The 17,466-nt window shown below is 41.4% G+C and overlaps 2 protein-coding genes across 3 annotated transcripts in view; both read left to right on the forward strand.

Annotated features, from left to right (window-relative positions):
- Positions 1-15,932, forward strand: part of LOC118424448 (all-trans-retinol 13,14-reductase-like) — a 20,287-nt gene extending 4,355 nt beyond the window's left edge. Inside the window, exons 2-13 of one of the 2 annotated variants that reach the window (XM_035833018.1) lie at positions 1,114-1,161; positions 3,585-3,767; positions 4,340-4,503; positions 5,273-5,380; positions 8,674-8,875; positions 9,219-9,416; positions 9,990-10,109; positions 11,095-11,214; positions 12,191-12,328; positions 13,249-13,415; positions 14,082-14,241; positions 14,619-15,932. In XM_035833018.1, coding sequence (XP_035688911.1) covers positions 1,137-1,161; positions 3,585-3,767; positions 4,340-4,503; positions 5,273-5,380; positions 8,674-8,875; positions 9,219-9,416; positions 9,990-10,109; positions 11,095-11,214; positions 12,191-12,328; positions 13,249-13,415; positions 14,082-14,241; positions 14,619-14,773 — 1,740 coding nt within the window. In that variant the 5' untranslated portion in view covers positions 1,114-1,136 and the 3' untranslated portion in view covers positions 14,774-15,932. The remainder of the gene's footprint in view (positions 1-1,113; positions 1,162-3,584; positions 3,768-4,339; positions 4,504-5,272; positions 5,381-8,673; positions 8,876-9,218; positions 9,417-9,989; positions 10,110-11,094; positions 11,215-12,190; positions 12,329-13,248; positions 13,416-14,081; positions 14,242-14,618) is intronic. The other variant, XM_035833017.1, reaches the window with a different exon arrangement.
- LOC118424449 (zinc finger protein 679-like) lies at positions 1,168-1,968 on the forward strand. The gene has a single exon (XM_035833020.1). The coding sequence runs from the start codon at positions 1,197-1,199 to the stop codon at positions 1,794-1,796; it is 600 nt and encodes a 199-aa protein (XP_035688913.1). The 5' UTR covers positions 1,168-1,196; the 3' UTR covers positions 1,797-1,968.
- Positions 15,933-17,466: the final 1,534 nt, after the last annotated feature.

Here is a 17,466-nt window from a genome sequence, read left to right on the forward strand (position 1 = left end):
AGTTTATGGGATGACATCCCGGGTCTAGAGTGACCAAAAAAATGCCCATAAAATTCAATCCATTGCAGGTTTGGTTTGTCACATGTTTTGACTGTAAGAGCAAGGGCACTGTGCCCCCATGCCTTCAGACCATGTGCCCCCTTATCCTAGAAAGCAGAGGTATTGAGTGGTAAGCATAAAATTTTGATTGAGTAACCTGCATCATAGACCCTGGGCAATGCAGATGGAGTTTTTTTAATAGGGGGTGGGAGGCGCTCTCTTTCTCGGAAAGGGGATAGCCGCATCAACTAGTATGCTACGAAGTACAGGCTTTTGGGGAAATATAAAAGAAAAATATAAAAGTATAGCAATAGGTGAAATATTGGGAGCAAATACTAAAGGGAAAACTTATAATTTGCATCGTATTTTCAGTAGTTTTTTTCAGTAGTTTCACTCTTTTATAGTAGTATGGTCAAGTCTGATTCCAAATCTGAGCCATTCTGTGTCCTTCTTGGGCATCAGCTGTAGGATCTTGAACTATGACCAAGACCACAATGTACATTCCACTTCTCATGCACACTGAAATATGCAAGATCGCTTTTACCAAACACTTAATGATATAATTGTGCCGATATGAATTATCACCTTAGGCCATGTTGATTTGATTATATGGATGACATCCTCTGCGAATCCAAAAACTGCAAGCGTGCAAATAGAATAAAAATTCACCAAAAAATGTTGTCCTCATTATCATTATGAAGTCAAAGTGGTCAGGAAAGTTGAATAAATGACTGAACACACAGAATATACTATACGGAACAATTGGATTCTTCATTTTTGTTCTTTCACATCTTCTTTGACCTTTTGATGGTCTATGGCATTATTATACGTTTTCCAGTATTTACATTTGCAACCCACGGCATGTATTTGCTTATTTTGTGCGGTTTAGAGTATGGTTGAAAATTGATGTGTGAGCGGATGTCATCCATATAATCAAATCAACATGGCCTAACGGTCAGTTAAGTATTGCTGTCTGACCCACGTGTTTCAGCACAGCAGTTTCTGTATGTACAGTTTTGCCCAGAGGGGGTAAGTCTGCTATCTCTGATCACCTTGTTTTTGTTGTCATTGCAGGTGTCTTACTCTTAACTGTTGGTATGGCATCGAGTGGCAAAAGTTCAGGTGACCACAAAAGAGAAGTAAAAGGGGCTACTAGCATGAAAACCTACAGGTGTGAGGAGTGTAGCAAGCAGTTCAGTTGTCTGAGTCAACTGAAGAGGCACAGGCAGACTCACACCGGGGAGAAACCCTACAGGTGTGAGGAGTGTAGCAGGCAGTTCAGTCAGCTGGGTGATATGAAGAGGCACAAGCAGACTCACACCGGGGAGAAACCCTACAGGTGTGAGGAGTGTAGCAGGCAGTTCAGTAGATTGGCTAATCTGAAAACTCACATGCGGACTCACACAGGGGAGAAACCATACAGGTGTGAGGAGTGTAGCAAACAGTTCAGTCAGCTGCATGATCTGAAGAGGCACATTCGGACTCACACGGGGGAGAAACCTTACAGTTGTGAGGAGTGCAACAAGCAGTTCAGTGACCTCGGTACTCTGAAGAGCCACATGCTTACTCACACCGGGGAGAAACCCTACAGATGTGAGGAGTGTAGCAAACAGTTCAGTCAGCTGGGTGAGCTAAAGAGGCACATCCGGACTCACACAGGGGAGAAACCCTACAGGTGTGAGTTGTGCAGCAGTCAGTTCAGTACCCCGAGTAATCTAAAGAGACACAAGCAGTCTCACACAAGGGAGAAACAATAAAGGTGTGAGGAGTGTAACAGGCAGTTCAGTAGGCTGAGTAATCTAAAGAGACACAGGCAGACACTGGGTCAGAAACACTACAGACATGAGAAATGTTTAGTGGGCTGGATAACTAGAAGTCTCTCATGGTTTTAGTGAACAACAAATGCGGACTCGTAGGTAAGATCTCTGGAATGGATGATGGGTGATTTCGTGAGCAAGAGTTTTGTTGTTGTTTTTTTACCATTTTTTGACCATTCCTTTAGTTGGTTAACCTTCTTGCAAAGTGACATCAAAGTTATCATTTATTTTGAGATGTCTTAAGGCTATATCTTAAATGCAGTACAATCTGTACATGATATATAATGATATTCCTCTGTAGCCAATCTTCTATAGCCAATCTTCTATATAAATATAGAAATTAAACAAGTAATGCAGTTGACTTGTATACAAGAAATGTAGACTTGTAGATTGAGTTATACTTAGAACTTTTGGGAACAATTCTATAACCTTTGATCTGAAGCTCTAAGTTACTACAAATGTCACTGTGAGATATGTTCTAGAACTACAGTATTATCTGTTCATTGGTTCATGTTACATGGATGATTTATATTTGGAGCCAATGCATCTTGTTGAAAAAAAACTTTCAAATAAAGTCACTCTGTTACAACTTCAGAACCTTGATAGTGTAAGGTTGCATCAATGTCCGCAGGCTGGCTAGTTTTTAAAGGCTACCGTATATGTTCAATGCTGTACAATCATGTATGAGGCGTAGGAAAAAATGTTGAGTTTCCCTACCTACCCTAGAAAAACCTGCCGACCCTAGCTTTTTTGGGGGGTGGGCAGTGGAGTCACATACCAGTAGCTTCCACTTAGAATTTTTATTCAGCCTGCTTCCTACTGAAGTAAAAACACTGCTTGTCTTGTCTAATTAATTATAAATGTATCTATTAAAGTTAAAATCTAAGTCTGACATTGAAAGACAAGTGTTGTCGTGCATTTCAGTTTACTTTGTTCAACTGTATTTGTAATATGTATCACTACAGTTTTGGCCAGCCTAAAAAAATGAAAAGAAAAAAAAGATAATCGCTACCTACCGACTCTATTTTTTTCCCTAGGCCTAATGATCTTCCTCTCTTGTCATAATCTTCTATATAGAAATTATACATGTAATATTGTAATACAAGGAGGGTAACGTCCTTGGACTAATATCAAGCTTGCAGATTAATGAGTTACACTTAGAGTGCATCTTTTTTTAACAATTCTGTAACCTTTGAGTAAATACATCTATTTCTGGAACAATCCAATATGACCTTGTTCCCCAAACATCTCTTGAGACCAACTCTTCTCTTTTGAATTTACCATTAATATTGCCAGTGAGACACAAAAGGCAAGTAGAACAGTCTCCCGGGATTCGAACCCGGGCCCGCCAAGTCACAAACCCAACGCCAGAGCTTCTAGGCCAAAAGGTCCGGATCTTTGTAAGCACTTGAATCCCACTGTTACAATAGGTTGCTGTCAGGAATTGCCAGAATTCTCTAATCTCAAAGCAGATCCCACGGTGCCATAAGATTGTATCAAAGCTGGCCAAGGAGTATAGCCGGCTAAGGGAGTCTAAAACGGCTACGTTACGTTTGATACTATTATTACAGTACGTCACCGTGGATCTGGTTGGAGATTACCCATGTAGGCCCTCATTCAGGATAAGTTTCATACATGTAACGTTATATTGATATGCAAAGTTATATATGATGTTTGGGCCACCATTTTAACCATGAATTCATATGTCAATTGTACTTGTGCCTACAGGCTTCACTACAAAGAAAGTGCCTGATGACTTGGATGCGATCGTGGTCGGCAGCGGGATCGGAGGGTTGTGTACAGCTGCGCTCCTTGCCAAGACGGGAAAGAAAGTCTTGGTACTGGAACAACACGACCAAGCCGGAGGATGTTGTCACACTTACGTGGACAAGGGCTTTGAGTTTGATGTTGGTGAGTGTTGATAATACAACCAGAAAGATGTTATACACATTCATGTTGTGCTACAATCCCTGTAAAATAATTCAAAACTGTGAAGCTATTAAAGCTCAACCAAAACTAACCCTTCTGCTAAGGGGAACCCCTCGCACGCGACTTAAGGTCCCCGTGGGAGTACTGCATACTAATTGGAACAGCAGACGGCTATGTAGGGAAGAATTTCAAAATAGGTAAATTACTTGTCTTACTTAAGTCTTTAATTGTTTACAGTGGTGTTACTGTATTACAGAATAATTTCAACTGCAACCATAAATCACTCCAAAAAGCCTCTCCCGAGCTACTGCAAAAATAAATGAATTTGCAGTACTGTACAATTCATGGAGAAGGATTGGATGAAGCCTGAAAGTTCAAAGGACCAATGTTTTGAGTATCCCCCATTCACAAGCAATTAGGTCCAGACCTGGACCTGATCCTCTGGACCTGCACCGTACCAGTAGTACCTGAATTTTCTATACCAGTACCCACCCAAGAAGTAAATGTTTGTCAGTGTTTGCTTGAAGTTTTATGAAAAGAATGACTTGTTGCAGGTATCCACTACACGGGTAAACAGAACTGTGTGCGGACATGGCAGAAGGTCCTGAAGGGTGGGACAGTGAACCAGGCTCTGGTACAGCAGATTACTGAGGGACAGCTACAGTGGGCCGAGCTGGACAAGAGTTTCGATATCGTCATGATCCAACATGGCGAGAAGGTAACATTTAAAAATTTGTATGTTCAGTTTCGATACTGTGTCTCAATTTTCAGTACGCATGATGATATTGTCATTCCGTGGGTCCAAAAAAAAATCAGCATTTCATAATTGGTTTTACAATTGCGTATCTGATCATATTCATACTTGTATACTGTGGCTTGAGTCACCAGATAAATGCAACCTCAATGCTTAGCCATATACAAATGTAGGTTGAATTCCGTTGATGCATGCGTATGAATTCCATCCCAGCGTCAGCGGACATGTTGTGAGGGATTGCAAGTGTAACAGTGGGGTTCAAGCATCGCCAAACTGATCATGCCAAAGGCTTGGAGCTTTTGGTATAGCGGTTCAGTATGTTGGGTTTGTGATCTGACGGCCCAGATTCTAATCCCGGGAGCCAGGAGACAGTTTTAATACTTGCCTCTCTGCTTCTTTCTGTGGTTCCCATGCCGGGAATCGAACCCAGGCCATGAAACAAGTAGAGAAGCAAGTAGAAACAGTTTCCTGGCTCCTGGGATTCGAACCCGGGCCGCCAGATCACAGACCCAGCACGCTAAACCGCTACGCCAAAAGCTCAGAGCCATTTGCATGGTCAGTTTGGCGGCACTTGAACCCACTCACCATTTTGAATGTTCAAAGTGTTGCAGGCCCTCCTGAATTTTCTGTTAAGCGTTGCCGGCTTGCTAATTTACCGTTAAGCATTACCAGGATCCCCCCAGCAGACCCTCATACGTGGCTGACAGTGTCTTTTTCTTCTTCTCTCATACAGCGACTAGAAGTGCCTATCAAATCCAGCAGGGAGGAACACAAGAAAACCCTACTGGAACACTTCCCAAATGAAGGAAAGGCCATCGACGAGTTCTTCAGAATATGTGATGTAAGTATTGTTAATTCTAGCTCAGAATTGAGCTGTACTTTCCAACACAAAAATTTGACATATTTTTGACTGTCCCAACTCCAGTCTTTGTCAAGGAATGAGCTTGAGAAATCCAATTTTGGGGGGTTTTGACACATTGTAGTGAGGGATTTCAGGGCTCGAAACACTTTTTTCTGCATACCTGCACTGGTGCAGGTAACAATGAAAATTACCTGCACCAGACAAATTTCACCTGCACCACTCTGAATTTAGGAAGTATGGATCATGCTAAAATTGTTCAGAAACCATTGCAATTTTTTCTTTTATACTTTATAGGTGGTAATAGTCAATGCAGCATAGGATATCATTTATAAAAACATGGACCTAGTGCAGATTGGGTGCAGGTAGACATCAGAAATACCTGCACAGCTCCAGTTTTACCTGCACTAACCTGCATATGCAGGTGGTATTTCGAGCCCTGGATTTGAATAGCCGCCGACAATGTATAAGAGGGTCAGTATGGGGGGTCCTGACAACGATTTACGCTGAATTCAGGAGAACCCCCTACGTATTACGCTAAATTAAGGAAGCCAATTACGCTAAATTTCGTCACCTCGCTACGATTTACGTAGATAAGATGGTTTTCCCTACGAATCACGGGAAATAAAATAGGCTGCCTACGCCTTACGTAAAAGAGCTGCACAGTGTTCTCGCCAGGCCTTTTCAGCATAGCGGGCCGATACGCTGTGGGCTGGAAAAATGACGCTGTAAAAAGCCCGCTACGCTGTATTTTCACCCAGCGTAGCGGCAAAAAAATGGGGGAAAACTGGAAAAATACCGTAGTAAAAATGCGAAAGCACGTGCCAAGCACGCGCCTCCGCTGTTTCAGGAAGTTTCAGCTAGAAGGGAGGTGTTTTATAGCACCCCGCGTACCGCTATCTCGCAGCCCCCACCCAGGACCGCCCCTTGCGCGGCGTGCGTTCTGTACTGTAAACAGAGAACCGGCACAAAACTTGTAAAAAGTTTCGGTTCAAGTCCGGTTAAAATCGGAACGGCAAGAAACGCTTCTTGGACTTGCACAAAAATAGCACTTGTATACATTCCCTTTTATGTTGCAGTATACTTGTAAATCATCTAAAACCTTCCAAAGATCGAGGAATTTGCGTTGAGAAATGACGAAAAACATCGTGCGTGCATGCATGCAGGCAGCTAGCGGTAATGGCGGCGAAAACATCGTAAAATCTCGCAAAAATTCTCGCGAGATCTGATGCGTCTCTGTGACGTCAGGGGAAGCTAGCGATCTCATTGGTTTAGGGCAAATTTCAGTATTTCCGGACTTGCGCAGATGACCCAGTTTTAGTCCCCTCAGAATGCTTAGGTAGGCTTGGGAAAAGTGGCTGTAAAATTGTTTTTCTTGGGATATGTTTGGATTTTGGGGGTGCATCTTATAGGCAAGGGTTGTAGCTTCTATATTGTGTTGAAAAAACAGATTTTTAGTGATATTTGTGGTTGCAGTAGGCCTTAGAAGTTAGGTGTTTTGGTGTTGTTTACATGCAGTGAAAGGGGGTGAAAAGGTCTCCCACCTATGTTTTCATGGCGTATAATATAATTCCGCCGTAAATTTTTTCCCTTTTTTGTCGTTAAATTACTCTTCAGAGGTCGGACAACCTTGCCAATGTGAGTTTTTCATGTTCTAAAAGTCAGGTAGGTGATTTTTGACAGCCTCTTTCTCCCATGATTCCCATTGTTAAGAATATGCATAGGAAATATTGAAATTTAGCCTTTAGGATAAACAACAGCAACGACCGCCATTTTTGGCAGGGCAAATTTTACCGTATTTTACCCCGAAAATTTTTGCCGTTTTGGAGATTTTGCGGGCCCAAAACTCATATCAAAAGGAAGCAAAGGTATTCTTGTTGTTTTTACGTCCAACACCTCTTATGTGAACGCATTATTCGTCCGCCGATCGCGAACTTGAAAGTCGGCCGGGGATTCCCCGTGCCGAGCACATGTTTCTGCGTGTTTTGTTCTGTTTACGATGAAAAAAATACGATGAAAACAGAGACTGTCGAAGTTGTTTATCTAGAAAAAGTTGGTGGCAAACCGGACAATATTTATGAGTACTGTTGAGCTGAGTAAAGTTTGTTGTTTATGAGTTTTTAGTTGTCTTTGATGCTTTGACTCAAAGTATCGTTACGTCAAACTGCTACAATTATCGTAGATATGCCCCTAAAAACTGATACAATAAGCCTTCTGAATAGCCTAAAATGCAAGAGCTTCAGGGGGGCTTCGCCCCCCTGGGGCCCCCCAATGGGGCTCTGCCCCTGGACCCCGCCGGGGGCCTTCGGCGGCCCCCAAACCCCTGCCCTGACGCTGTGAAAAAATCCTGGCGAGAACACTGGAGCATACAGACCCTCGTATAACAATACCCGGAAATTCTTCCTGCAAGCTCACTGAGTCACGTGTTCTATCTGCATAATGTGATGTCACAGCAATAGTGGATTGTTCATTCCTTGACAAAGACTGGTGCTGTTGAGTGGAGTCCAATTTTTGTGTTGGATATTACAGTTAAACTAATTCAAGAATATCCAGAAATGTTTGCCCACATTTTCACCTGGCAGAAGTAATTCATACCTGCGAGACGCCAGGTCCTATAACTTTGGTTGGGTTCAATATAATATCATTTGAATGTGTTCTATTTCTAAGTATTATCTTAAAACAGACAATCATACGTGATCACAGTTTGTGAGAAAAATCTCAATTGGGATGCAATTCTGTATCTATATAGCCAGTATAACTGCCCCTCTGCGTAACACACCAGCTTCGCAAGCACGCAGTGCGGCAGCAGCTTGTTATATTATACCGAACGACCCGTCACACAGAACAATTTGTTGGATTCAACTAGTTTGTTGAAAACTACCAAAACTGTTGATAACCGGAATTTGAAAGAATGAACCAATCAGAAAGACAGATACATAGGACACTTACCAATCAGAATGAAAGATACACAAAATGTAGGCTGCACGCATGCGAGTTCAAACGGTTCAAACCATACTCCCTGAAATATGATATATGTGACGCATGGAAGTAAAGGATAGCTCAACATGAAATACATTACATGACACAACATATTACAACACTTAAAAGGATACAAAAACATGGAAGGCAGTTCAGCACCAAGGGCAAATAAAGTGAAAGGTAGACTTTCTTGAAAATACTTCCTCCTTGTCATTTCCAACCAAATTTTATATACATAACAGGTTTTAAATATATATAATTACAGGATTCAAATTTGTCTTAACTCTTCACTTCAGGTGCACACTGGGACTCTGGACGGCTTCATCTTCATGAAGATCCTTCCACTGTGGCTGGTCAAGCTTCTGATCGGGACAGGACTGGTCAACAGGCTGACCAGCTTCTTCAGTGTCATGTCACAAAGCACCAGGGACGTGCTGGACAGCATCACCGACAACCAGGACCTGAAGGCAGTACTGTCCTACAACTACGGAGACTTTGGTAGGGGTTTTGTAAGAAAGGAGTAGAAACAGAAAGTATTAATATCCTGAGTCCTGGGGTTTGAACCCGTGCCAAATCCAGGCCCCCAGATCAGAAATCCAGACGCTAGACCGTTACCCCGAAAGGCTTACACTTTCCAAGATTCGTCCTCGAATCTCCGAGTTCGATATCCCTGTGTGGCGAATCTCTAGCCAATTACATGCATTGTGGCATGTCTCGAAAATACAGTATTTTTTGAGATCCTGTGCAATATCCTCAAATAAAGTGTGCAACAAGTCATTGGCAGCAACTTTCGATTTTGAATTTTTGGGAAAATGACTATTGTGTAATTTAATCCTGACAGGCTCTCCACCGAAGGACTCAGGTTTCCTGATGCAGGGTATGACAGTGCTGCACTTCCATGAGGGAGCGTACTACCCGAAGGGCGGGGCCAGCGAGATAGCCTTCCACATTATCCCCGTCATCGAGAGGGCCGGGGGGGCCGTGCTCGTCGCTGCACCTGTCACTCAAATTTTGATTGACAGCGATGGAAAGGCTTGTGGTAAGTACATATAGAATACAGCACGGGGTATTCCTTATTGCCCAAGGTATGGCTTGACCGCGGGTAGGATTGCCTGAAGGCCAGAGGGCGATCCCACCCGCGAGAGGGCCAAAACTGAGGGTGATACGAAATACACCATATTTATATCATGCCAACCCGAGCAAACTTGAGTTTATCACACACAAAATATAGACATCAACTGCACATTGCGTCAACAGCTTCGTCAATTCGAAAAAAAAAAGAACCTGACAAAGAAACGAAACAGTTTTTAACAGAAGCGCACTCAAGCGAGTTTGAATAGTTTGAATCAAACTATGGATCCCTGCGCCACACCATAAAGTACAGACCGGTCGGAACACTGATATCAGACGTAAATACGGACCGAGTATGATCTAAAGCTAAGTATTGAAATTGAATGAATTTCATAAACCTCTGTGATATTATTTTTCATTCCAATCTAGCTCCTAAATTGTTCCCTGGCATGTTTAACCTTTCGCTTACCAATAAGAGATTAGATGATGCTGATTTCTGTCTGCTCATTTATACATTGCGTTTGTGCATGTGCTATTCTAGGTGTTCGTGTGCACAAGAGCAGCGGAGATGTGGACATTCACGCGCCGGTTGTCGTCTCGGCGGCGGGGGTCTGTAACACGTACCAGAAGCTCGTTCCTCAACCTGTGGTCAGCTCACACGGTAAGGCATTGATGTCCTCATCATTTATACGTGGTCAAACCTGCTCAAGTGACCACATCTGCATAAGGACCAACTCGTCATTGTGGCTAGTTTTTCATGGTTTCTTTAATACTGTAAATGCATTTAAGTTCGCGGAGATTTAATTTCGCGGTAGCGGGAAAATGGACTTTTCGCGGTGGATTTAATTTCGCGGTAGCACCATGCACTGTAGTCCCTTACTGTTAAGGAAAAATTTTTGCGGTGGTTTTAAATTCGCGGTGAACCGGCTGCCGCGAAAACCACGAACATTAATCCACCGCGAAAGTTTCTGCATTTACAGTAATTTTTCCCATTGATGCATAACATAAACAAACGGAAGGCAGTTCAGCACCAAGGGCAAATAAAGTGAAAATTTAAAGAAAGCTAAAACTTTATCATAAGACACTTCCTCCTTGTCATTTCCAACCACATTTGATACTTAAACATACTATAACTTATCATTAAAAGTAGTTACTGTAGTAGTAGTAAAACAGGTTTCCAGTGTAGTGACAATCAGACATCCAATGATGATTGGCAAGATCTACCGAAAATTCATTGTGTCATTTTGTTTTGGAACAGAGCTCACATGGATTCTACCAAGTGACATAGATTAGCAAATCTATTGACATAGGTGAAAATATGATGATAATCATGGATTCTTTTAAACAAGGGAACAGCGGCGCTGCGCCCTCATGCCCTGACCATGCGCCCCCTTACCCTGGGGAGCAGATCCTCTGATTGACCAGGGATCACATGTGGCCACTGTCTTCAACTGTGACTTATCTGATAGTAGTGGAGGCCCCTATAGGAAGCCATAGAATGTCCCATTTTAACTTAGAATTATCAAAAACTTTGTAATCTTGTAGGGAGAACCCTCTTGGTGGTGACACTCAATTGCAGTGCTCCTTCTTGAATTTTTTTTTCTAGAAAAACCCTGATAGTGATAATTGTTGTTGACTCCCTGCAGGTTTAGATGACATGTTCCACCACGTGAGTCCGGGCCTGGGAGCCTTCAGTGTGTTTGTTGGGCTAACTGGAACCTCACAGGAGCTGGGCTTGAAGGCTCACAATGCTTGGATGTTTCCAGGTAAATTCTGCTTACATTAAATATAATGTATTTGCTAATGATTAATATATATATGCCTCCTGGCGTCCGAGAACGATATTGTTAGAGTGCTGTCATGCTCTGATGCTGTCTCCACAAGCACTTTCTGGAGTAACTACTGTAAGGTCGTGCACAGACCACGTGCACGATGAGACGCAATGTGAGTCTTGTATTTTTTATTTTAAACAGTAGATTATTGTTCTTTCTTTTAAATGTACTGTCAATTGTCCGTCCATATGGGCCATAGTGCCTGATAATAAACAGAACACAACAATATAGCAAAGTAACATTGACTCTCATATTTCCACTGGATGCCATACTGTAAATGCAACATTAGAAGATATCAATTTGGGTAAATGTGAGTTTGTAGCTTTCATCATTATGCAACATAGCTTCATTGCAGTGGTATGTACCAAAGTGCTGTATTTTCTCATAGAAAAAATAATATTAGGGGCAATGAAACCTGATGATGTCATCCGCATGACACAAAAAAATCAGATCTATGAATATTCATTACGGTTCCATTCTTTCTTAATTCAATAATGAGAAAACAATGGAAGGTTAAAAATGCCAATTTATCCAGGTGAAATACCTTAATGTAGACTGAAAAGTTGAAAATCCATAGACAAAAGTTAGTCTTTTTATTTTACCTGCCTACTCTACATGTACTTACTGTAATTCCTGATTTTTTCAATGTTCTTTTATGTTCACAGTTTTCACGGTGACGACTGTAACATGAACTTATCATAACCGACAACAAATAAATCACTGACCTTTTTTACACGTACCTGCTGCCACTGCAAACATTTAGTTCCGAGAACAAGTTCAATTTTCTCAGACCGTTACGGTTTAGTACCAAGAAGACAATTTGTAAGTAAATTTTCTCACAACATCCAAGAACGACAGTAATATATTGCTACATGTATGGCTTTATGGTTGTACATTGTCCCTACCACAGGAAATGACCATGACAAGTTGATAGAAGACTACTCCAGACTGACGGTACAGGAGGCTTGTGAGGAGGGAACCAAAACTCCTGTTCTCTTTGTCTCCTTCCCATCTGCAAAGGACCCCACATGGAACGCACGCTATCCTGGTAGGTATTGCCATGTTCATTACTAGTATATATACTGTAATTCCTGATTTTTTTTTCAATTCAATTTTATGTTCACGGTTTTCACGGTGATGACCGTAACCTTATATCACCGATAACAAATAATTCGTCTTGGTGACGATGACAAATAATTCGTTCACGGTGAACATTTAGTTCCGAGAACAAGTTAAATTTTCTCAGACCGTGAAAGTTTGGTACCGGGAAAACAAAGTTAATTACAGTATATGTATGACATCCTCTGGGAACCCCAATTGAAAACTAATGCCAGCAAATTCAAAAACAAAGAAGTTTTGCCCCAAAAATTGTCTTCATTATGAAATTTACTGGTCAGAAGGTTAAGCTAATGACCAAGAGTATGGTATACCAAACAATAGATTCTTTATTTTTGTTCATTCACATCTTCCTCTTTTACATTTTTACTTTGAGACATTCGCATTATTCAACATTAGTTATCATCATCTGGTGTATTTTGCCAGCCAGTAGGTACCCAAAGTATGAGTAATGAGGCTTTTTAACGTGGTCGAGGCACCTCCTCGAGCACGGGACCCCCGTTTTACGTCCCTCCCGGAAGACGATTTCGTGGAAAACTTCGTGAGGCTACAGCAATCCGGACGTCCTTGGTTGGTCCCCCATCCAAGCACTATCCGGACCACGCGTTGCTTAACTTCCGAGATCGAGGGATCGGGTGTACCAACGCGCCACACGGCCGTAGCTATTGTATTGGGTTTTTTTTTAGCAATCTAAGGCATATATTTGCTCCAGTTACACCTGCAGCTACTTTGTACAATATGTTTTTTATTTTTTTGGAAACGGACGAAAATTGACAAACACGTGATACATGTTTTACATATAGCCAATCACATCATTCTCTCTCTTGTGTTGAAATATTCCTTTTCCCCCAGGAAAGTCGACTTGTATCATCATCTCCTTCACGCCTTACGAGTGGTTTTCTGAGTGGCAGGAAGGGAGAGTGAAGCACCGTGGCGAGGAGTACGAAAGCATCAAGAACAGACTCGCCCAGAAGATGTGGAGACAGGTCTGCCAACAGTACCCTCAGCTGCAGGGCAAGGTGAGCAGGCAGTGGGGACATCTAGTGATGTTTGGTGGTACTGCAGCTGCCATTACAAGCTATCAAATGAGGTTCTGTGTGCTATTTGTAGGCAACCTCAGCTTGAAAGCTGAAAGATAGGTTGCCCATGAACATTTCAGATTGGTGAAGGTTTAAAACCCTAGACTGAAGCCCTGTAAAGGTTTTTAACTGTTTAACATTGTTTATTAACATTGAGTTTAAAGATTTTTCATGGTAATAAAATGCCTGTAGAAAGAATCCTCTGTATACAGCTATTAACTGTTATCAGATACATTTGTAACATCATGCAATTAGGTAAAATTTAGATGTTGAGAATCAAATTAAGGACTCTTTTCTATCAATTTTATTGATAATGATTAGCTATCTTTATTGTGCAACAATTGTACAAGGTACAAAGTATAGCATCTACTAGTACATAAGTACAGTTCTATAAGGCTAATCTACTTGATACAAGGATACATAGTATGGGATGAAAATGGTCTATGGAGGGATTTCTAGCGTCTAGACATTCTTTAATATATTTTCCTATGTATACAGTACCATACAGAGGTTGTCACATGTCATAGTATATCAAAGTTTAAATTTACTATCTAAGTCCATTTTCTCCCTACTACAAAATCAAATCATTAGTTATTTTCCATGTAGGTTGAGTACATGGACGTGGGCACCCCCCTGTCCAACAACTACTACCTGGGTTCCACACGTGGGGAGATTTACGGACTCGATCACACCAGGGAACGCTTCTCTCTGGACATCCTCACCAAACTCCGGCCTGATACCCCCATTCCTGGACTCTATCTCACAGGTATGGCCACAGCAAGTAAATTTTATGGATGACATCCTATGAAGATTTGAAGTGTCAAAATGTGGCATCACAACTATCAAGGCATTCATTGGTAAAAGTGATACTATTGTGGTACACTGGTATCACTTGCAAGTTGGCAACTACATTCGTTGCCTCCATATTGGTGCCACTTTTAAAACTATCCAACAAGTTTCACTTCTGAAACTACAGTCATGGCTACCTCCCTAGTGTCACTTCTAGAAGTATGATTATTAGGCTACAACACAACATGTTTGCCTATGTTGGTCTATCTGACCGTCCCCGAAGAGTGCCTTACTTTTTCCTCAGCCTTACAAAATAAGTGTGTTAACATTATACTGGCATCTTATCGTTTCCAGGACAGGACATAGTGACAGCTGGCTTCGCTGGTGCGCTGGTGTCGGGGCTGCTGACAGCAGGTGCTGTGTTAAACAGGCATCTGATCCTGGACCTCATCATTCTGGAGGCTAAAGCCATGTTCAACAGCAACAACAACAACAAGAAGCTGGATTAAACAGAGCTATCTCCAGGAATTGTCCCTTTTTGCCAGAAATTTGCTTGATGGGACAAACAAAATTTTCACATCCACCCCAGAAATTTGAACTTAATGACTGGAAATCAATGAAAATGCATTTTTCCTAAAATTTTGTCACGGAAATAATAACATAGGCTCCCAAAATACAGGGAGACACAGAATTTTAAAGCTGGAGACAGCCCTGAGCTGTAGTACCACCTCATTCTGATAGGTGGCGTTAGGGACACATGAGAACATCCCAGCAGCCTGGAATCCATGCTACTCTAGGTCCGGTTCGTTCAACGATCGCAAGAAAAGTCTGGCCCCCCTAATGCCCATTCTAGATGTATGATCCTTACATCCTAAATTATCTCGGGGAGCAAATATTTCTCAGAGTGTAACTTCCAAATTCTTGTTTTAATCCTTGTAATATGCCATTATATGAGGACCGTATGAATTGCAGCCAATCAGAAGTCTCGCCTGTATTGTAGGCTAATATTCAAATGCCAATTGTTTTTCTATTAACAGATGGCATATTATACTACAGAGAAGCAATAAGAGGAGCGAACGAAGCTAGGATATTACAGGGTATTACCACAAAAAACTTGTACATTGTATACACGAAGAAAGTTGGAAACAGCAATGCACTGCAATGCAAAACTGTGTAATAGTAAATGTGTGTGACATTATAAGTAACATGTGTATGAATACTGTAGATTCATTTATTTTTGTGGGGATTTAATTCCAAGTACATAGAACGGAATTTTTTGCTGTTTTGTTTGAGGTGCATTTGGTAGCAAAAGAATACTGTCGCGATTTTGTGCTAGAACACTGTAATAATTGAAAAGAAAGCCACCACAAAAAAGGCAAGATCTACAGTAGTAAATGGAAATGATGCACTTTTTTTTAGTTCAATAGCAATTTCTTTCCCATTTTCCAATTGTTGTGCCAAATGCCTAAGTGCAGTTTTTTTCTGATGCCAAAAGAAAAATGTACTTTCCTGCAGGGCATTTTTGCACAATTAAGTGTGCATATTAAAGTAAAAAAAAGAATTTCTGATGAAAATTGATGTGTAGATGTCGTCCATACACTACTTAACAGTTACTGTGTCCATTATACTGCAATTTCACCTCACAATAAAATCAGTTCTTTCATCCAACTTTTGATGTGTCAAAGATTTGGTGTGAGCTAGCTATTTTAATACCTCAGTGTCTTAGATCAGTAAAATAGTTTCTGGGAAGTTATTGTTGTCCTAAGAAGGTAGTTTCAAACTGTGAAAGTAGCACTTTAAACTGGAGACCAACTTACAGCATGGATGTTTGCTGCCTTTGCAACAACCTGAGATAGGTCACTTTTTTTAAATAGATAAGTTCAAACATGTTCAAACTTTCATTTCAATTGTTTGAACAATTTAAAACTACATTGTATTGTGTTTGAACTATTCTTTTATTTGAAATAGTCAAAACGTATTACAAATATTTAAAATCTCTCGTAGCCCTGTTTTACTAAGTTACAATCAAACTCAAGTTCTACAGTTGCATACACTTTTCCATCTACACAGTTGCAAATGTTTTCTGCAGTACTGTTGCTATCCGTCACGGGGCGCTGCTAAACATGCCACCATGTCTAGAGCCTGCCGGATTTCCTGGTTCACTGCTTGTGACTGCCATGGTTAGCTGGGCTCAGAATAAATCTGAACAGCTTGTCTTTACACACTTTCAGTCAGAGGCAGTGATTCACAAACCAAGGGAATACTGCTGGTAAAATCCTTTTAAGAAAACAGCCAATCAGTGCTTTGTACATCCTAGATCCTACTACAGTGGAAGCCGCTTAATTGCACACCCAATTTGCCAGCGAATTCCGTGCGATTATCCGGCGTGTGCGATAATGCGAAGTTACCCAGTTGGACCGCACCGCCACGGGATTTGGGGATTCCGTGCAATTGACCGAAGTGTGCGTTTATCCGACGTGCAATTAACTGGCTTCCACTGTATTATTATCCAACCACTTGGCTAGTAAAACAAAGAGGTCACAAAGCGTGACATCACAAGGCTCTGGTAAGAGTGAGGCTGAGGTCAAGGTTAGCCAGATTGCTAACACAGAGGGGATCGTTGCAAAAGTTCCATGTTCCTCCCAACATTCTAATCTGAACCATTTTGCACCCGATTTAAACTCGACATCCTTGACAAAATTGAATACCGTTAGTGGAAAAAATCTTCATACACATAATTTCCATTTTTTTTTAAAATTGGTACTTAAAATTTTCTTTTGTATGATAACACCCCAGTATTTAAATTGATATCAAAGTACAAATATTTATAACATTTTCATTACATTCTAGCTTTTACTGGAGTGTGAGATGGAACTAGAGGTCAGGGGTTTGAGCCCTTTTGGTTGTACAGTCAAACCTGCCCAAGACGGCCACCCGGGGGACCGGAAAAAAGCGGTCGATTTGGACAGGTGGTCGCTGAGAAGAGTATCCACTCAAAACATGCCCGATGCAAAGTATAAATGGTTTCCGTTGTGTTTAATGGCAAATAGCAAGCACACTGCACGCACTCAAAGAAGCGAGGTCTTTTATGTCAAATACAACACGCACACTGTAAACTGTAAATTTAACCCAAGCTTTTATCGAGCTTCTGTAACAACTGAATTCGGATTTTCTTACAACGAAATTTCCTCCCATTAGACTG

The sequence above is a fragment of the Branchiostoma floridae genome, chromosome 10 (genome assembly GCF_000003815.2).
Source record: "Branchiostoma floridae strain S238N-H82 chromosome 10, Bfl_VNyyK, whole genome shotgun sequence".
Taxonomy (NCBI): domain Eukaryota; kingdom Metazoa; phylum Chordata; class Leptocardii; order Amphioxiformes; family Branchiostomatidae; genus Branchiostoma; species Branchiostoma floridae.